We start from the raw sequence: 20,515 nt of genomic DNA, 5'->3' as shown, positions 1-20,515 counted from the left end.
AGTGCTGGTGGCCACGGGGCTGTGATGGGGAGTCGGAGGCCATCTGCAGGTGGCTGGTGCCAGGACTGAGTGACATAGTCAGACATCCAGCTGGTGTCAGGAGAATTGCTTGGTGCTGTGGGAAAACTCAGGAATTGGGGTCGGTGTCAGGATGGGGCCCCTACTCTTTCTCTACCCCTGGAAACTCTCCACCCACCCCTCCTTTCCCCCTCACAACTCACACCCTGTCTCCCAGTCTACAGGAATGGGCTGGGAGCAGGAGCCTTCCCAGGCGAGGGGGCCCAGCCAGGTGAGAGAGGCAGGGGGGGCCCTGGGGTGCTGGGGGGAGGGGGCGGGGGAGGAGGGGGCATAGGGCCTCCTGGGGCAGAGTTGGGTCCTGGGGAAGGCCCACTTGTCACTCAGCCTGTTTCTGTATCTCCGCAGGCCTGGGAAGGGGCCTGAGCCCTCCAAAGCCAGGTGAGCCCCCCCACCCCATGCCCCTCCTCTGCCCTGCCCTGCAGCTGCTGCCGCCCAGCATCTGCCCTCACGCCTGCTCTTCCCCCCAGGATACTTGCCGGGGCCCGGGCTGCAGCTCCCAGCAGGTGAGTGCAGTGGGGGCTGGGGAGGACGGGGAGACTGAAGTGGGGGGCTCGAGGTCTGAAGTCTGAAGGCTGTCTCCTGCAGCTCTGGGAGGGGGTGTGAAACTTCAAAAGCCAGGCAAGTGAGAGCCCTCCCATTGTGGTCCTGCACCTCCTCCTGCCTCCCTCCAGGACCCTCCCCTCCCCGTATTGCTCCCTGTCACGTTCCTGCTTTTTCTCTGCAGGATATGGCAACGGAAATGGGTTGGGGGCCCAGTCAGGTGAGGCTCCTGGGCGGGGCTGGGGGTGAAGGGAGGCACATCAGGAGAGGCCGGAGGGTGTTGCTGGAAGGCAGAGGAGCCATGCTAGATGGCCAGGAGAGCAGCCGGGGAAGGCGCCGCCTGGGTTCACTGCCCTCCCGCTTCCTCCCCGATCTAGGTCCCTGCAATGGGAGGGTCCCTCCATTGCTTCTCCCCAAGTCTCCCACTTAGGGGCCCTTTCTGATAAAGGGGGCGACTGGGGTCCCAAATCTCAGCCCTCCCCCCCAGTGCAGAACGGCAAGTTCCCAGGTCAGTGTGGGGGGTTGGGGGGCACCAGGAGGGGCACCAGGGATGCCTGGTCCCAGGAGGGGCTGGGTCTAGCTGGGCTGCTCGGAAGCCCCCACAGCCATTCTAGCGGGACTGAGGCTCGTCACAGCGAGCTGAGGGGAAGCCTGACTCTGGCCCTGAGACCCTGGGCGACCCCGGTTGGCAGCACCCCCGCCCCGGCCCCCAGGGCAGGCTGCAGCACGGCCTCCTCCTGGCCCTCGGCTCACTCCTGTCCCTTGGCCTTCCTCCTAGCACCGACTCCGGCCATCTCCTGGGGACTGAAGCCTCAGAAAGCAGGTGTGACTCTGCTCTCTGTCCCCACCTCCTAGGACACTGGGTCACTCCTAGGGTCACTCCTCCACTGTCCTTGGGCCCCTGTCAACTTAGCTGCTCAGGCTCCTCAAGGCCAGGAAGTCCCTCCTCGAGTCTAGAGTCTACCCACCTGCAGGCTCTCTCGCTGAATGGGAAGCATGTTTTTTCCTGTTCTATTCCCTGTCGGTAGGGGGTGTCCCTCTGTCCCCCACCCCCAACCCCTCAGGTTCCTACTTGCTCCCTGGTGAGTTAGGGAAAGTGTGGGTGCTCTCAGCTGATCCCCATTCCCCTCACAGGGTCCCAGCTCCCAAATGGCTATGGAGCAGGTACAGAACTGGGTGAGGAGGCCCTTCCCCTGCCCCCTTCCCGCTCCCTCGCTCAGCTCTCTCCGACCCCGTCTCTGCCATTTCCTCCCCCTCAGGCTTTGTTGGTGGCCTCAAGCCTCAGAAAGTCGGTGAGTCCCCTGGGTCCCTGGGCGCAAGCTGCTGTCTTCCCCGCAGCCAGCCCTCCTGTGCTTGGCTCTCCTTACTGAGCCGGCACACGCCACTGGGCCAGCAGGCCAGCCAGGGACAGGTGTGGCGTCTGGGGAGGGCACAGAGGCAGACTGACCTACAGCCCTGGGCGAGAGGGAGACTGCCCCCAGGGAGCCCGGGAGAGGCTTCCAGAAGGAGAGGCCTTGCACAGGGTCAGCTGGCTGAGCGGGACAGTGTGTGAGGCCCTCTCCAGGTTGCCTCTGAGCCAGTCTGTCTGTCTGCCTGCTGCCTCCTGTCTCTCCAGGAACTGGTCACCCTGAGCCACCACCCCCGCCGCCCACCCAGTCCTCCTCTCCTTCTGTCTTGCAGGTTTTGTTTATGGGAATGGTCTGGGAGCCGGGGTCTTCCTGCAGCCAGGTGCCTGGGGGTGCTGGGGTGGGGTGGGGTGGGGGCCCAGGGGCTACTCCTGTCTGACTTCCTCCTCCCTCCTCCAGAGTTCCCTGGGGCCAATGGCTTTAGGAACGGTGAGTGGGGGGGCAGAGGGCAGAGGGCAGGGGATGAGGGCGAGGGATGTCCAGGGGCCAGGCCGGAATCTCTTGGATCTTTTACAGGCTACGGGGAGGAAGCACCTGCCTACCCCAAAGCAGCAGTTCCAGGCCCCGAAGAAAATGGTAGGAACGAGTGTTTAGGGGATGAACCGCTGCCTGGGACCTCTGAGGCCCCGGGAAGTTTGCAGCATCCTGGACGTCCAGCTCCAGAAGGCCAGGGTGCTCACAGTAGCCCTCCTCTGCAGGTCAGGCCGGGGCCCTCCGCGGCTCTTCCTGGCCCTCCGTCCAGCCCTGGGGCCTCGCCCCGAAGCCTGGATATGGGGCTGGAGGCGCGTATCCAGGGGTCGGGAGCCAGCCAGGTAATGGGGTGCATGGAGGAGGATTATGGGCTTGTAGGGGTGCCTGTCGGGAGCAGGGGCTTGGGCTAGGTCCACCCAGTGCCCCGGAGAGCAGGAGTAGAACAGGGACAGGAGGGATTAGGTGGGAACGGATGGGGTGTGAGGAGAGACAGGTGGAGCAGGGGACCCTGAACAGGAGCCTGGACACGAGATCAGGATGGGGAGGTGAAGACCCTGGGTGGGGGCCACCGGGGACTCTATGCTCCCACCTTTTGTCCTCCCCCCAGCGACCTATGGACAGCTGAGGCCAGAGCTGGGTCCCGGACCCTTCGGTAAGTGGTGGTCTCCCAGGGCCTGGGGTGAAGCCGGGCAGGGCAGAAGGACTCTGCCATCCCTGATGACCCCGTGCCCCGGCTTGTCTGTGCCTTAGGCAGCCCGGATGTGAAGAGAGGCAGCAGCGGCCTGGGAAACGGCTATGAAGGTGAGACGGTCATGGTGGCCCTGCCCGCCCCCCTTGCCCTCTGTTACCACTGTTGCCCCTCCAGGCTGGCTCCCCAGCCCTTGGAGGGACAGCGGGCTCTCAGGTCGCCTGTGGGTATCTGTTGAGTGACTTAGAGACCAGAGGAGGAAGAGGGACAGCTTGGGGGTCCTGGGAGGCGAGGAGGGGTCCAGACCTCACCAGGGCCCTGTCTCTCCCCAGGGCCCTGACCTCTTGGGAGGCGCTGAGCCCTGAGGCCCTGCTGCTGACCCCTCCTGAGAACCCTGGACGCAGCCTGGGGTGTTGGGCAAGGGCGCCCAGACCCAGGGGCGTGCTTCTGGCCTGGGGTCTCCTGCAGGCTGAAAGTATTAATAAAGGCGATGTGCTTCACTGTTTGGCTGCGTGCTGTGTGCTGCTGCGGCCGTCACCTCATTCACCTGTTCCCTAACGGGGCAGTGCTTTGTCACCATCCAGAGGGAGAGCCACATCCCAGTTAGGGGACCTGTGCATTATTGATGTCCATGTTTATAATCAACCTATTAAAGCAAAAAATCTTTTTCTCTTAAGCCTTCCACGTGCTTCCCAGTGTTATTGTACTGATTAATTTTATAATTAGGATATAAAACTCACTTTCACATTCTCTGATTAATGCTCAGATTATGAGTTTGAAAAAAAGATTATGAGTTTAACAGATCTGACATCCCCCTGAACATTCAGTGCACCTTACAAACCTGATTGACCCAATTTCCTTATACGCTTCAGTTACACACGGAATCTCCTTGATCTACAAATCCAACCAGTTACTTCTTCCTAAGCACTTAAGGGGTTCTTGGAAATGAATAAATCAATCATTTAATAGCTCAGATTACTGAACGCTTTCAAACGTCTCAAAAAGCCAGTGACTAATCCAGTATCCATATTAGTGCTACTAGTTGGCTGCTTTTTCTTATCCTGCTTTCCCAGAAATGCGGAAGCAAAATCCTCCCCGCCCTCCTCCAGAAAGGGGGGTGGGGAGCTCAGGGGTGGGGGTAGTGGCACAACTGGGGACTGACCTGCTATTCTGAACTACTCAGAGCCAGGCCAGGCCCAGAACCATCCCTCTCGGCCTCTGTTCTCTCCCTGTGCCCTCCCAAGCCCATACCTCTTGCCACCTGACAGAAGTACTTATCTGGACATTTCCAGTTTGATAGGATTGGGTAACTTATGAGGAACCCTAATTTTTTTATGGCCTGATTTACAAAGATGGGATTTAGGTGTAGACCAAAACCTCAGTGCAATAGGCACAAGGCTTAAGGTTGTCAGCTTGTAGGAGATTCTGTGCACATTGGAATTCCAGCCTGATTTTTCTTAGCCAACCTCATTTGATTTGCTCTGTTTGAGAATCCTGGATTTTTCCTTTTTCACAGAACTACTAATTGTTTTAAAATCTCTAAATAGTCAGGGTTGCCTGGGTGGCTTAGTGGGTAAAGCATCTGTCTTTGGCTCAGGTCAGACCTCAGGGTCCTGGGATGGAGCCCTGCATGGGGCTCCCTAATCTGTGGGGAGTCTGCTGCTCCCTCTCCCTCTGCCATTCCTCTCACTTGTTCTGGCTGGCTCTCTCTAGCTCTCGTCAAATAAATAAGATCTTAAAATTTTTTTAAAAAGTCCAAATAGTCTCACCTTTCTCTGTCCCAAGATAATAGAATAAATTATGTCTTTTTACAGGTGTTAGAAAACTACAGGCCAAAAATGGAGCCACTTAGGCCAAGTCCCCAAATGAAAGGCTTAACACCCAAGTTAATCAGTTTCCACCTCCCCCAGAAAGTCTTAAGGGGTCAGTCAAGAATTTTCAGGTCAGCACCAATGAGTTGATGTCACATGGGCCTTCACTATCTGCCCTCCCCCAAGGAAGATGAGGTAATCCACCTAAGACCACCTAAGACTCCCCACACACACCTCCTAAAGACAAGGTGACCTTGCCTGGAACAAACTTTTCTTTTGCTAATCACGTCCTTGCACCCTCCTCCTCCTTCCTATAAAAACCTTCCATGCTGCACAACTTGGAGTTCTCTTTACTTGGTGGATCAGGTGCTGCCCCATTCATGAATCCTTAAAGCCCATTAAACCTGCAAATTTACTCAGTTGAATTTTTGTTCTTTAACCCTGGAAAAGAGGATTAGAAATCAACCTCTGGGGATGCCTGAGTGGCTCAGTAATTGAGCGTCTGCCTTCAGCTCAGGGCGTGATCCCGGGGTCCTGGGATGGAGTTCTGTGTCAACCAGCACCATGCTCATCAGGGAGCCTGCTTCTCCCTCTCCCTCTGTGTGCTCTCTCTCTCTCTCCCCCACCCGTCAGGTAAATAAATAAAATCTTAAAAGAAAAAAACCCAACCTCTGGACACAAGGGCCACCCAGCAGACTGTCTCAGTGAGGGCGATGGGTGATATCCCTTCCTAACCCACCTAAAAATGTTCTAATATTATTCTTTTTCAAAAAGAGTTTATTTATTCATGAGAGACAGACACAGAGACAGAGGCAGGGACACGGGCAGAGGGAGAAGCAGGCTCCCTGTGGGTCATCTCAGGCCCCTGAGGCGAAGGCAGACACTCAACCACTGAGCCACCCAGGTGCCCCTCTAATATTATTCTAATAAAAGTTTCTATATTCCGATTTTATTTTTATTTTTTTTAAGATTTTATTTATTTATTCATGAGAGATAGAGAGGCAGGCTCCCTGCGAGGAGCCTGAACGTGAGACTCAATCCAAGGATGCCGGGATGACGACCCGAGCCAAAGGCAGAAGACGCTCAACCACTGAGCCACCCAGGTGCCCCCTATATTCCGATTATAAAGAGATGGACCATTCTCTCCTTTTTTCTAATTGTCACCCATCTATCGTTTATATCCTCCGTTAACAATAGCGTAAATGCTCCATGTCATCAAATTCTGGTTCCGAATTATTTTTTCTTTGAGATAACTGAACGAGAACCTGCACAAGTCTTGACCCAGGCCAGGCGCCTCATCCCGGAGACACTAAGGTTAACCGTGGTTAGCCGCGGGGCCGCGGCTCAGCGGGCCCTGCCGCCAGGTGGGGGCGCCAACGGCGCGTGTGCAGCGCCTGGCCCCCGGGCTGGCGGGGGCGGGGCCTGAGCTCCGCGGGACGCCGTGATTGGTTGGGGCCGCGGGAGGGCGGGAGGAAGAGCTTGACAGAAGCGCTGCCGCCTCTGATTGGCCGCCAGAAGTAGCTCGTGCCGCCTGGCGGGACGGACGCGAAGGCGGCGGGCGCGTCGGCCCGTGATTGGCTGGGCCGGTCCCCGCACCGCGCGTGGCCGCCGGGGGGAGGGATCGGGTCGCGGCTGGAGGCGGGCGCCGGGCCCCCGGGTGGCAGCGGCGGCCAAGCTGGCGGCGCGGCTTCCCCGCTCCCGCTCGAGCCCGCGCCTCGCCCGCGCCCGCGCCCACTCGCGGCTGGGCCAGGCCCGCGCGTCCCTGTCGCTGACCCCGCCGCCCGCCCCGTCGCTGCCGCACCCGCCGCTGCCCAGCCTCCCGCCAGGCTTGCCCCCCGCGCCGCCGCCGCCGCCCTCGGCGCTCGCCTTGGCGGAGCTGCCGCCTCTGCCGGCGCTGCCGCTGTGGCCCGAGCCGCTGGCGCCCTGGGGCCCCGGCGCCCACCTGGCGCTGCCCGAGCTACCGCCCGAGGCCTGCGTGCCCGCGCCGCCCGCCGCCGCGCTCGCCCTGCAGGACCTGCCGCGCCTGCCCGCGCCCGCGCCGCCGCCCGCGCACCTGCCGCTGCCGCCGCTGCCCGCAGCCGCCGTCGCCGCCACGCCCGGGCCCGTGGGTGCGCGCGGCCGCCCACCCCTGCTGGCCGAGCCGCCCCCGCAGCCGCTGCCGCCGCTGCCCGCGCGGCCCTCGCCCTCCGGCCTGCTGGCTCCGCCCGCGCCCCGCGCGCCCTGGTTGCTGCCCGCCTTCCCGCCGCCGCCGCCGCACCTCTTCCTGTCGCCGCCCTGCTGACCGCCCGGCCCTTCCGAGGTCTGGACCCCGGCGGGCTGCGGGCGGCTGAGTAAGCAGCGCCGCCCGGGGCGCCCTCACCGCCTTCCCCGCCGGCCGATGCGCAAAGCGAGGGTCGGAGCCCGGGCTGGGGAGGCGGGAGCGGTGTCAGGGGAGCCGGCCAGCTTTGGTGGGGGGGAGGAGCAAGTCTAAAAATAAGTTCATTTTAAGAATAGGGTCTTTATTCCACTTTGCTGCCCTACAGCAAGCCTCTTGCCTGGTTATTTGAGAATGTAACTCATCCCCTGTGCTGATAAGTGGGCGGCTTATCAGAGCCGCCGGGGCGGGCGGGGGGCACCGCACTTGGCTCCAGGAAATTAAAACAAGCGTTTAAAATGCTCTGCCTGGGCAGCCCCGGTGGCGCAGCGGTTTAGCGCCTGCCATAGGCCCAGGGCTTGATCCTGGAGACCGGGTCCCACATGTCGGGCTCCCTGCGGGGAGCCTGCTTCTGCCTCTCCTCTCTCGGTGTGTGTCTCTATGAATAAGTAAATAAGTAAAAATTCTAAAAAAAAATTAAAATGCTCTGCGTTCGCAAAATGTCGCATTTTCCACTATAAAACGAAGAGTCTGGGTGCATGACTAAGGCCCTGACCCACTATGTGTGGATGGCTTCTGCGAGACCCATACGCTGCCTTCCAAGTCTTGAGTCACACTTAACTGAAATAGAGCCCAGGGTTCTTCTGCAGGCCTGGGTGCCCCGGAAAAGCCGCGGTGCTGATGGACGACCGATACTGGGCCCTGGAGCCACAGCATCACAGGCAAGGGCTAGGTCATCCCCCGCCGGCAGGAAAGCGCCCAAGGTGACTCATGAAAGGAAGCCCCTTTGCTCTCCCCACCTTTACTGGCCTCTCCTCCACCCCCACATTGCCAGATTCTCCCCAGCCTGTGCAAGTCAGAATAAACATTTCCTTTGTTACTCAGGTGGCTCGGCTCAGGTAACCAGGCACAAGTCCTATCTCAGTGTGCTCTTCTGCAGCAGCTCAGGAGTGGTATCAGGAAGCCAGAATGACCTTGGGGGACCTCTGAGAGCTGAGAACCCATCAGCAAGAAAGGCAGTATATGAATTTCCTGTGACTGCTGTAGCAAATCGCCACAAATTGGGCAGCTTGAAGTAAAAAGGAATTTATCATCTCAGAAGTCCCAAATCAAGGCGCTGCAGGGCTGTGCTGCCCCATGGCTCTAGGGGAGGATCCCTCCTGGCCTCTCGGAGCTTCTGGTGGCCCCTGGCATCCAGCCTTGGCCTCTGTCTTCACCAGCCCTTACCCTGTGTCTCCAATCTTCCTATTTTCCTCTCAGACACCTGTCATTGGATGTGGAGTCCACCCTGAATCCAGAAGGATCTCATCTTGAGGTTTTAAATTTATCTTAATGTAAATACAAATGCAAAGACCCTGTTTTCAAATAAGGCCACACTCACAGATTCCAGGGTTTAAGCCCAGGCATACTGTTGGGGGCCACCATGCGATCCATACAGACAGTGTCCTCTCCCCTGGGGCACTGGCCCACCTCCAGACCGGTCTCTTCCTACTGTATCTGAAACCCTGTCTCTCACTGACCTGGAGCCTTGGGCGCCCAGCAGTCCTGGGCAGGAGCCAAAGGCACTAAGTACCTTACTAATGACTCCCCTTCCCCTTTCTTGAATCACAGCCCACTGCTGGCTTGCTTCCTCCACCCCCTTTACATTCTGGGGCTCTCCTCTCCTCTCCCTGCAAAGAATCAGAGTAAACTGGAAGGATATCACCACAGTGAGGGGAAGGGCAACCCCACCCTCAGAACCCCAGATGAACAACTGCTGCCTGGTGAAAGCTGACAGTTATGACAGATAATAAAGCTAATTGCTTGCTACTCGATCCATGGAGTCTGATCAGGTTTACAGGTGAAACCACCACGATACTGTTAACAAAATATTCTCCTGCCAAGTCAATACCTATGATCATCCCAAGGTGCGTGGGGTGCTCCCTGCCTGCACAAATTCTTAGAGTGACCCTGGAGGTGGGTGAGGCAGACTGCTTCCTTCATTTTCCAGCCAAGAGGCACCTGAGATGACTGCAATTGTCACTTGCCCAGCAAGGTCTGGCCCAGAGTCTCTTAGGCTGCCCAGAGCAGGTGGTGAGCAATGATGGTGCAGTCTGTGGGTCTGTGCCCGGGACACAGGGTGAAGGTGCAGCAGGTGGGGGGTGGCTCTGGGTGAAAGCAGATCCAGATGCAGTCCTGTGCAGGGTGCCTGGTGTGGGATGGAGGGATCGCAGGCTGGGGAGGAATGGGGCAGGATGGGGGGGGGGGGGCTACTGGGCTGCCTTTGGGGAAAGAGGCACCAGGAGGCCCAGCTCACCCTGTAGCTCTGGGCTCTGGGCCTTGAAGTCAGGGTCTGGGGCTCCTTCAGGCTTGTCCTGTTTCTCACAAGTACCTGTGGCCAAGTTCCCATAGCTCTCTGAGCTTGTTTCCCTGTCTGTAAAATGTAAAATGGGTAGTAACCCAGTAAGAACTGTCAAGGGACCTTGAGGATTCATCTGCACCTTTTGGTTCAGGGGCCCAGGGATCTGGCTTTTCTACCCACAAAGTCTGGGGCCTTGGGCACCTCTGCAAAGCAGAGGCTGGTTGTCCCCCAGTGCACCCCCGTACTCCTTTGCACCATGGTGGCTCTCCGGACCTTCAGTTCCCCTCCTTTGTCTTTGGGCCACACTTTTCTCTAAAAGCATGGTAGAGGAGCGCCTGGGCAGCTCAGTGCGTTGAATGTCTGCCTTCGGCTCAGACCCTGATCTCTGTGTCCTGGGATCCAGCCCCACATCGGGCTCCCACTGAGCAGGGAGCCTGCTTCTCCCTCCCCCTCTGCGGGTCCCCCTGCTTGTGCTCTCTGGTGTGCTCTCTCAAATAAAATTAAAAAAAAAATTTTTTTTTAATAAAAGCGTGGTGGACGTGAGGACTAGAGCTAACCCACAACTGCCCTTCCCCCATCTAAGCCCCATCCGGGTTTCCTCTGCCCCCATGGGTGCCCCCCCACCCAGAGAACGAAGGTCACGTCCAGTTCGCCTCAACCAGAAGCAGTGAACAGGGCGCGGCCCTTCCCCCGTGCCTCAGTTTCCCTCCACAGCAGTGCAGCGGGACAGGTTCCCCTCCCCCACCTCTTTCCGGGCTGAGGTGTGGGGGTGGGGATTCCTGCGGACGGACGTGTTGAAGTGCCTTTGAGGCGGCGACCGCGCAGAGGGAGTCCCCACCTCTCCATATCAATGGCATTCCAGCCCGATTTACAGGCCCTGCCAGGCCCCAACTTTAACCCTTTGTTTGGCTCCCAGATCCAGCGGCGTCCAGGTGACCGGGACCCGGGAGGGCCGAGCACGGCTGAGGGCCGGACGCGCCTCTTCCTCCGCGGCTGCCCCCTCCTGCCGGCCGTCCCTCCTTGTCCCCAACGGCCTGTCCCACTTTCACCCGCCCTGGGGGCCTGGGACGGCGGTGCCTCGTCTTACAAACACGGAAAAGAATAGACTTAGGTGGGAAGCTGCAGCAGCCCCCAGACGGCCGGCGGGGACAGGCGGGTGACAGCCGCGTGTGGGCCCACGAGCAGCGGCTCCAGGGGCGGCCACGTCAGGGAGCGCAGGCCTCTCTGCGGAGGGCCTACGTGCGGAGCCCAAGACAACTGGGATCTCCAACCTCGACGGTCCCGGTGCCACCCCGGGCAGGACACTTCCTCCGGGCCGGGCACTGGGGGTTTACACCTGCCTGTGCGACTGGGGGCCCGGCCCCCGCTGCAGGCTGAGCGGCCGCCGGCACCTCTCGGCGCCTGAGGCAGACCCGGCTGGAGGCCCCGTGGGCAGCTCGCTGGGACCCTCTCCCGCTGGGGCACCGCTGCCTCCTGACACCTGCTGGAACCTGTGTGTCTGGATTCCTCCAGGCCCCAGGCTTGCCTCTATTTGCCCTTCCTCTCAGCCGCCCCTCCTCTCCGAGAGATCTAGGCTCGGCCCCTTGCCAGTGGCGCCCCCACTCCCCGCCCTGGAGGAGGTAGTGTGTGCAGGAAGAGCCCAGGCCACCAGAGTTCACCTTGCAGTCCTACTCCGTGGTGCTGGCCTCCGTCTCCATTTTAGGGAGAGCGGCTCTCTGCTTCCTCTGGTCACTGACCCTTTTGCAAATCTGATGAGAGTAGAAGCCTCTCTTCCAAAAAGGGCTAAAACCCATTCCCAAAAGCAGGCAAGCACTGGAAGTGAAAATCTCTTATAGGCTAAGCCCCACGGAGCAAGTGAAGAGGCACCCAGTGTGCACGGCTCCCAGGGCCCTAGAGCAGTGCAGTGAATGAGGTGTGCCTGGGGAACCCTCGGGCCATCAGGGGCTGTCTCCTCATAGGGCAGACGGGCTGTGGGCCCTCCTGGGGGAGGCATAGAGGCCAGAGGCTCTTCCAGATTAAGGGCCCAGCTCCTTGAAGAGTCTGTTAGCCACCCAGGAAAGTATATGAATGGAAGGAATTGTCATGAGTGTCCCCTACCCCCCATTCCTTTTCCTTCAGCTCCTAGAACCTAGGAAAGGGCTTGAGGGGGTTCATGACCCCCCAAATGAGGAGCCCATGTTTGTGGGTCCCATCAGGTTTCTCACAGAGGGTCTTTGACCTAAGGAGGTTAAGGACCTTGACCTTCCATAATCTGTCCCTTGTTGGAGGCAGGATTTGAACTGTAGTCTATGAGTCTCAGGTTGCTCCCCACAAAGGGAGTCACAGGCTCCGAGGGGGTCTTTCCTGAGGACTGTGAGGCAGGGTTCACCTGGGCTTCTCCCCCTTGCCCTCCTCTGTGGGGTCTCTTCCAGAGCGATCACTTACTCCCCGTGGAAAAGACTTGGGTCCTGGGGCTTCACCCCCATCTGGGTCTCCTGTCTCCGCCACTCTTCCCTTCATCACAGACCTCTGCACGCCCCTCCCCTACTTCCACAGACGACTCTTTATGCCTCGGCCCCTGGAGACCTTCGGTGGCTCAGCCCTCAGTTTCAGTATCTGGGGGTAGGAAGGGCACACCTGAGCTGCGGTAGAAGTTGGGGGGGGGTGGTTTCTAGGCCGTTGCCTGGGCTATGCCACCTGAGCTGGGCGCCAGGCACCTGTTGCCAGGGGAACAGTGTGGGCGGGGCCGGCCCCTGAGAGCAGCTGGGGCCACTGGGCTGAGACTCGAGACGGATCAGTTTCCTGGGGCGGGCAGGGGGACGGGAGCTGGGCTGGGGGTGTGGATACTGGGGGAGCTGGGTGTGTTTGCAACACAAAATGAAAAGCCCACAGGGAGGAGTTGCTGGGGGCGGAGGCTGCGGCTCAGGAGGCAGCTGAACCTCCACTTCCCTTCTCAGCACCGACTGGAGCCCCGCCCTCACCCTTGCCTACTCCCCAGCTGGTCCTCAGCCTCTCCTTTCTTTTGTCCCTGCATCCCCACAAGCACGGATGTCCTTTCGTCTGGTTCCCGGTGGCGGCACCCCTTCCCAGGCTCCCCATCCCACCCCCAGCCCCTCCTTCTCCCAGTAGCTCAGCCTCCGCCAGTCTCGGCTCCGCCGCCCCTCCCTCTGCCTCCACCTCAAAACCCCGCCTGCACCTGGGAGCCGTCTGAGTCCCCAGGTGACACCCACAGAGGGTGCGCTGCTCAGTGTGAAGCTGCACCTGCCGGCAGGACCTCAGCCTGAAGGTGGGTCTGGAGGGTCTTTGCAAGCTGGGCCAGGCGGGCGGCGGCCAGGACGTGACAGCAGGGTGGCAGGAGGAGCAGCCACTGGGCATCGGATAGGCAACGGGCCCCTGGAGGGGACACTGCGACTTGGCTGGAGCAGGACTGTGAGATTGACCTGTGCGTGTCGGGGTGAGAGAGACACCCGTGAGGGGCTCGGAGAGACGTGCTTTGCAAGAGGCCCACAGATGTGAGGACTGTCCTGCCGAGGACGCGGACTTCTCCTTGCGCTGGGCGCCAAGACGCCCACCCTGCAGGATCCGACCCACCCCTGAGTCAGCCAGGTTGTTCAAGGTTCAGAAGACCTGAGGGGACAGATGGCTTCAACAGCCCTTGAACTCCTGGGCATGACCCTGGCTGTGCTGGGCTGGCTGGGCACCCTGGTGTCCTGTGCCCTGCCCCTGTGGAAGGTGACCGCCTTCATTGGCAACAGCATCGTGGTGGCCCAGGTGGTGTGGGAGGGGCTGTGGATGTCCTGCGTGGTGCAGAGCACAGGCCAGATGCAGTGCAAGGTGTACGACTCCCTGCTGGCGCTGCCCCAGGACCTGCAGGCTGCCCGCGCCCTCTGTGTCGTCGCCCTCCTCTTGGCCCTGCTCGGGCTGCTCGTGGCCATCACAGGGGCCCAGTGCACCACCTGCGTGGAGGATGAAGGCGCCAAGGCCCGAATTGTGCTCACCGCAGGGGTCCTTCTGCTGCTCTCGGGCCTCCTGGTGCTCATCCCTGTCTGCTGGACCGCACATGCCATCATCCAGGACTTCTACAACCCTCTGGTGGCCGAGGCCCTCAAGCGGGAGCTGGGGGCCTCCCTCTATCTGGGCTGGGCCGCTGCCGCCCTGCTTATGCTGGGCGGGGGCCTCCTCTGCTGCACGTGCCCTCCACCCCAGATGGACCGGCCCCGAGGCCCCAGGCTGGGTTACTCCATCCCCTCCCGTTCGGGGGCGTCTGGGCTGGACAAGAGGGACTACGTGTGAGGTGGTGTCCCTGGAAGCCCGCTGCTTCAGCCCTGACCTCATGAGCCCTGGCCTTGTGCTGGATGCCCTGCTGTCTGGCTCCATTCTGCCAACCCATTCCCCCGTGGGCGAAACCCATTTCCCTGAAGCTCCAGTCAGGCCCGACTACAGAGCTGAACCCTGACCCTCTCCAATGGGGTCCCCACAAGTCCTTCTCCTGCCTCCACCCAGGCAGAGCCAGAGCAGATGGGGTACACTGGCCTGCCCCTGCCCCCACCCCCAGACAGATTGCTTTCTTCCGTGGTCCACACTTGGGCTGGCCCTCCTTTTCCTCTGAGGTCACCTGGGCTTCACCCCAAGGGCAGCAGGTCTCTGGCTCCAAACCAAGGAGGGGATCCCTGCCCTGGGGTGGGTCCTCTCCAGCCTGGCCACCACCTGCATCCAGAGATCCAGGCCAGGAGTCCCAGCCAATCACCTGCCCCACCTTCTCTGCTCACCTGCTAGTTGGAAATAAACAGAATTTTGTACCTTGGCTCTTTTGATCTGTGATCAGGCAGGGAAGACCAGGTGGTCTTCCCTTGGGCTGTCAGTCCAAGGCCCGCTCCAGGACCTGTCCAGTGGGTGCCTTCCCTCCCTTGCCACGGGGGGTCCAAAGATAAGGAGGGTGAGCCATTTGTGCTTCCCTCTTCCCCCTGCCAGACTGGCACTCAGCAGCCCCCCAGCAACACCCAAAGCAAGCAACAAAATAAGACAAGCTTTATTTAGCAAAACTGGTGCGTGTGTGTGGTGGGGGAAGCACGGCAGAAGTGTGCGGGGGCTAAAGGTGAGAGGGTCAGGGGTCTACAGCACAGCTGGGACAGGGCTCAAGATAGTGGAGTCAGAGGTCAGAAGACTTGAAGGCGGACAGTTCTCTGGTGACTTATCATCTGCTCTTCTAAATGCTCAAGAGCCAGAGGCCTAACCAGTAAGGGACAGGCTGAAAGCACCTGAACAGCAGGCAGCCTTTATGTTGGCCCACAGCTCCAGGCTGGCCTCCACGATGGGGATGTCCAGGGCGGAGAAATATCCAGAAACTCTGAAGCATCACCTCCTTGGTTCCCTCATCCAAAGGTGAGAAATACCAACAGCAGAGCCCATGAGAGACTTGGGTTTCTTGGTTATCAAATGAATTAAAGAAAAGAAAAAAAAGAAAAGAAAAGAAAAGAAAAGAAAAGAAAAGAAAAGAAAAGAAAAGAAAACCCTCTCCCAAAAAGCAAAAAAGATAAAATACAAGCCCAAAGCTGTCTAAATCACCATCACGATTTCTCCAGCTCAGGGGGTTAGACTGAGAATTAGACATAATTCTTAGTGGGGTACTCGGGGGCACACGGAGAGGTGGCATGTGCGGCAGATGCTGAGTATCGGGCCATATAATGACTTGAGCTCCGGGACTCCCCAGAGGGGCAGGTGCAGCACAGCAGCCCCCCACCCAACAACAAAAGGCCAGAGGCTGCCCAGCCCAAGTAGAGGGAGGCTCCCAGCTCCCGCTTTTGGGCGTCTGACACAAGGGGGTTGTAGAAATCCCGGATGATGGCGTGGGCCGTCCAGCAGACAGGGATCAGGGTCAGGACCCCTGAGATGACAAAGATGATCCCAGAGACTAGCACCAGACGGGCCTTGGAGTCCTTGTCTTCCACGCAGTTGGTGCACTTGGCTCCAGCGAGGTAGACTAGCAGCCCGAGCAGGGCCAAGAGGAGGGCGACGACACAGAGAGCGCGGGCAGCCTGCAGGTCCTGGGGCAGCGCCAGCAGGGAGTCGTACACCTTGCACTGCATCTGGCCTGTGCTCTGCACCACGCAGGACATCCACAGCCCCTCCCACACCACCTGGGCCACCACGATGCTGTTACCGATGAAGGCGGTCACCTTCCACAGGGGCAGGGCACAGGACACCAGAGCATTCACCCAGCCAAGCAGCGTCAGGATGATCCCCAGGATTTGCAGGCCGGCAGAAGCCATGGCAAGGTGGAGGGGGACAGGAGCTGCATTGAGAGACCAAGGAAGCAGACTCATGAGAGAGAGGACAGGCTGGTCCAGACCCTTTGTTCCCAGTGAGTGCTAACTCTCATGCCACACGCCGTGGCCACCGCACAGAGCACCGAGAGAGTACAAACCCAGGGAGTAAGGACACCATGGGCAAGGCACACTCCTCGAGCCTCATTTTCTCATGGGGAAAACAAACACTTAATGTTTAGTGTGTAATTTTTTACCTTGGTTATGCGATTGTCACCCAGGCCTGGCCGTTTTGAGGGCAAATGAGACACAAAGCCTTTACCCATGTTAGTCCATGGTCCCAGCCACTTTGCACTTTGCGTACGTTTATCAGACAGCAAAGTAGCAAAAAAAGGATGAAACAGAGGGCAATTTCCAGATGGCCTCCTTGGGACTCAGATGGTGGGTTGGTTCTGGCCATGACTGTCAGGCTCCAAACCTGTCAGTTTCAACATCAAGATCAGAGATCCAGGCTTCCTTCCACTACCCAATAGCAGTGTCCAAACCCCTCACTGGTTCTGTATCCCCAGGCGGGTAGTGACATTTGTGTCTCAGGTGACCCCGCCTCCCTAGCCTTGCTACAGTCAAACTCTAGAGAAGCAGAAGAAATAAAACAAAGCAACCCAAAGGGAAAAAACACCCCCCAAATCACTCCTTCCCCAAGGCTGTGTGCCCCCCCCTCCAGGGTCACAATGAGCATACCCTCCAAAGTTGGGAACATTTTCTTGTGCCTTCTTGCCCCAAATGCCATCGTCTCAGGACTCAATTCCGCTAAAAGGACCTAAACCCTTGGAGTGTGTCCAGTGAACCGGTCCCTCTGGGGCAGCCCCGGGGCCCCCTCACATCCCACTTAATGCTGTGGCTGGCTTCGGGGCGGTTCTGTTCAGGGTCCGGCTGTGGCTCTCCATTACCCAAAGTTCCCGCGCACGATTTGGACTTAACCTCGCGCGGGTCCCAGCAGCGTGGCCAGAGGCCGGAGCGGGCTCGCCTCCTGTGCATCCCGCCCAAACCCGCGGTAATGACCTCGGGGGAGATCGGACGGCAAGACCCCGCTCATCCCGACCCCGGGGTCGGCCCTCCGCGCCTCCGGCCGGGTTAGGCCCGCCCAGGCGCCCCGCACGCGCCCCGCACCTGCCCCGCACCTCCAAGACCCTACCCCTTCCCTCGACCTCTTCTCTTTCAGCACACCGCGGAGTCGGCTTGCGCCGACGGCGCCCCCTCCTGCTCTCGAGCCCTATTTCCTTTGCGAGTCCGACCAGAGGAAGGGTCCGCGGGCCCCCAGCCCCGGAGCCGCGCTGCGGGACGGGCTTAATGGCCGCGAGATCAGCAGGGTCCGCTCCCGGAGGGGAGGGGGAGGGGGACGGGGAGAGGGAGGGGGAGGGGAGCCCCGCCCCGGAGAGCAGCGCAGGTGGGGGAGGGGCGCCCGGGTTTCGATGCCTTTGTCCCGGGGGGGGGGAGGAGCGTTTAACCCTTCCGTGGCTGCAGAAGGACCTGAGGAGCTCCGCGGCTCCAGGCAGACCCCGCCCGGGGGCTGTGCCCGGTGTCCGCCACCAGGTTAGTCTAGGTTCTCTGCACGCACCCCCACCCACGCCGCCACGCCCCCTGCACCCCACTCCTCGCGGAATCCGCCTCTTCCCCTCACCCCCAGGCTCACCTGCGAAGAGGCCCACCAGGATTCGTAGGAGCCGCCGAGTGTGTGGCCGGGGCGGAGGCGGGGGGTCTTAAAGAGGCAGTGACGTCACTGGACCACCGCCCCGGGGAGGGGCAGAGACCCCATTCCGGACCGCCGGGGCGCGAATCCCAGCCTCTTCAGCTGGGGTCGCTGGAGCCCGGGGCCGCCCCGCCTGCCTGTGGCCCAGGCTCCGGGACCTCAGCCGGCTGAGGCCGGGCCCGCAGAAGCTCAGGGCCCAGGGCCCGGGGCTTGGAGCCAGACGGAGCTGGCTCTGGACTCTGCTACTTCCTAGTGGGGACCCCGGGAACTCACCTAACCCACCCAAGCTTCAGCTTCATACTCGGCAAAATTGGAGACAGCAAGCCCACATTTTACTGTGTAGCTATGTCCTAAGGTAGAAATTAAAGACATTATTATTATTATTATTGGTTATGTTGTTATCATCACACCCCGGGGCCCCTAAGAAAGCTGCAGTTATCGTTGAGGCGGGTGCTTCGTGTCTGATTCCCACCCCCCCAACTTCCCGGACTTCAGCATCCACAGGGCAGGGCCGGGACTGCGGACCTGCGGGGTCCCAGCCGCTGGCGCACCGCGCTAGCGTTGGTTGAGCGAATGCCTGAACGCAGCGGGCCGGCCGGGCGGGGCGGGGCGTCCAGGAGCCGGGCGCCGGGCGGGCCGAGAGAGGGCGCCGCCCCGGAAGGCGGGGGCGGAGGCGGGGCGGCCGCTGTCCGTCCTGGCCCGAGCGCGGCGGGTTCAGACGGCCGGGGCCGCCGGACGCGCACCATGGTTCTGGGCCCGCTGCGTCCGCTACCGCGGCTCCTGGTGCTGGGGCTCGGGCTGGCCCTGCTGGGCGCGGCGGCCGGGGAGCGAGTGCCAGGTACGCGGGCCCGGGCCGGGCGGGAGGCCGCGGGGCCAGGGAGCCGGAGAACGGGACTGAACTGGGGCGAACTGGGCGGACATGCGGATCTGGGCTTGGGCGGTCTTCAGACACCGCCTCCCCGGCCAGGAGAGGCTCATCCCGCTCCGGACTTCATCCGCAGTCCTGGCCTCAGTTTCCCCCCTGTTCAGAGGTGGGTGGGGGCGGCTTCTGTCCTAAGTCCACACTCGGAAGTAGCGGGAGAAAGTTTGAGGGCGGCATGTCTCGTTGGGTGAGAGAGCACGCCCCCAGCCTGTTCAGTGCCTGGTCTGTGTAGCCCCAGGGGTCGAAGAGCACGGGGGTCTGTACCCCCTATACCATGTGGGGTGCCCCCTTCCATCCGGTGACTTCAGTGCCCAGCTATGCGGGGGGAGGGACCGGGGTCGGGCCCGGTGCCCAGGAGTGAGTCACCCGCCGGCTGCGGGGGGTGTGTGTGTGGGGGGGGACCTGACCGCCCCCCCACAGCGTCTCGCGCTGGGCCCCCCTCTCCCCTGCGCTGCCGAGTCCCTGTCGGGCCGTGCGGTCACCTGTGAGGAATGCGCGGGGAGAGCGCCGGTGACTCACGTTATTCGAGCCGGCCGACCCTGACCTCAGCCCCCAGAATAGCAGTGCCCCGCCCCAGCTCTGACCCGCGGCCCCCTCCCCAGGCACCACCCCCTGCTCTCGCGGCAGCTCCTGGAGCGCGGACCTCGACAAGTGCATGGACTGCGCGTCGTGCCCGGCGCGACCGCACAGCGACTTCTGCCTGGGCTGTGAGTGGGGGCGGGGCGGGGGTAGGCGGGCCGCAGATGGGAGCGGAGGGTGGACGGGGAGCAGTGGGCTTCAGATCTGGGGGGTTAATCGGGAAGGGGGGTGGGAGGCGGGGTGGGGTGGGGAGCGAATCCGGGCGGGAGCCGCGGCGGGGAAAGGCTTGGGGCTCAAGGGGGGGCGGGGCCGGTACCGAGAGGGGCGAGGTCTAACTCGGAGCCCCGCCCTCAGGTGCTGCGGCCCCTCCAGCCTCCTTCCCTCTGCTGTGGCCCATCTTGGGGGGTGCTCTGAGCTTCGCCCTCGTGCTGGGACTGCTTTCTGGCTTCTTGGTCTGGAGACGGTGCCGCAGGAGAGAGAAGTTTACCAGTAAGTGTGCCAGCCCACCCCACCCCCCATCATTCCTCAACATCACCCCTGCTCTTGACCACCCCTCTTCTTATCTTGCAGCCCCCATCGAGGAGACCGGCGGTGAGGGCTGTCCTGGCGTCGCACTGATCCAGTGACAGTGAGAGCCCTTGCCAGCACCAGGCCCCACCCACTCATTCATTGATTCATTCATTCTGGAGCCAGTCTCCTCACCCCAGTAACAGAGCCAGACTCTTCCAACCACAGGGGTGTGGAGATGGAGGACTGGTGAATCACCTCTTTGAGGCCCCGGCCCAGGCTTCAGAGAAGACTTCCAAGGTGTCTGACTGCCCTATCTCTGGCTCTAGGACAGGAAAGGAGACCACCTGGCTCACCAGACAGCTGACACTAAGGAACTGCAGCATTTGCACAAAGGGTCCCTCCCTCTGCCCCCATGGCCTCAGGGCCAGGCTGACCTGAGGGCCAGACAACACCAGGCCCACCCACTCAGATGTGCTGAAATTCCACCCTGGGGTCTCTGTCTGGGTTGTTAGGGACCTGTTGCTAACACTAGGGGGCTGGCCCTCTAGGGGGGCTGACCCTAAGACACTGTCCCCCCCAACCCCCAAAGGGGGGAAATATTTATTTTGGGGAGAGAGTTTGGAGGGGAGGGAGAATTTATTAATAAAAGAATCTTTAACTTTAAATGGTTCGGAGTGTGGCATGATCCCCAGCCCGACTTCCCAGAGCTGGAGGGAGGAGTGAGTCAGCCGCGGGGGCGGGGGTGAGGCTCTGACTCACACATTCTCAATGCCTGAGCCCAGCCTGCCTGGACCTAGCCAGGCCCTGACCGTTTTTTCCAGGGA

At 60.7% G+C, this 20,515-nt stretch overlaps 3 protein-coding genes across 3 annotated transcripts; 2 read left to right on the top strand and 1 right to left on the bottom strand.

Moving 5' to 3' along the window:
• The first annotated feature begins 13,306 nt into the window (after nucleotides 1-13,306).
• CLDN9 (claudin 9) lies at nucleotides 13,307-13,960 on the top strand. The gene has a single exon (XM_041750456.1). The coding sequence runs from the start codon at nucleotides 13,307-13,309 to the stop codon at nucleotides 13,958-13,960; it is 654 nt and encodes a 217-aa protein (XP_041606390.1).
• A 1,240-nt stretch (nucleotides 13,961-15,200) lies between these two features.
• On the bottom strand, nucleotides 15,201-15,936 carry CLDN6 (claudin 6). Its single transcript, XM_041750733.1, has one exon. The coding sequence runs from the start codon at nucleotides 15,934-15,936 to the stop codon at nucleotides 15,271-15,273; it is 666 nt and encodes a 221-aa protein (XP_041606667.1). The 3' UTR covers nucleotides 15,201-15,270.
• A 2,431-nt stretch (nucleotides 15,937-18,367) lies between these two features.
• TNFRSF12A (TNF receptor superfamily member 12A) lies at nucleotides 18,368-20,356 on the top strand. The gene is made up of 4 exons (XM_041750370.1): nucleotides 18,368-18,518; nucleotides 19,205-19,309; nucleotides 19,536-19,670; nucleotides 19,752-20,356. The coding sequence occupies exons 1-4, from the start codon at nucleotides 18,425-18,427 to the stop codon at nucleotides 19,805-19,807; spliced, it is 390 nt and encodes a 129-aa protein (XP_041606304.1). The 5' UTR covers nucleotides 18,368-18,424; the 3' UTR covers nucleotides 19,808-20,356.
• Nucleotides 20,357-20,515: the final 159 nt, after the last annotated feature.

The sequence above is a fragment of the Vulpes lagopus genome, chromosome 3 (genome assembly GCF_018345385.1).
Source record: "Vulpes lagopus strain Blue_001 chromosome 3, ASM1834538v1, whole genome shotgun sequence".
Lineage (NCBI taxonomy): Eukaryota > Metazoa > Chordata > Mammalia > Carnivora > Canidae > Vulpes > Vulpes lagopus.
Note: the sequence above shows the minus strand (reverse complement) of the source record. Positions and strands in the feature narration are given on the sequence as shown.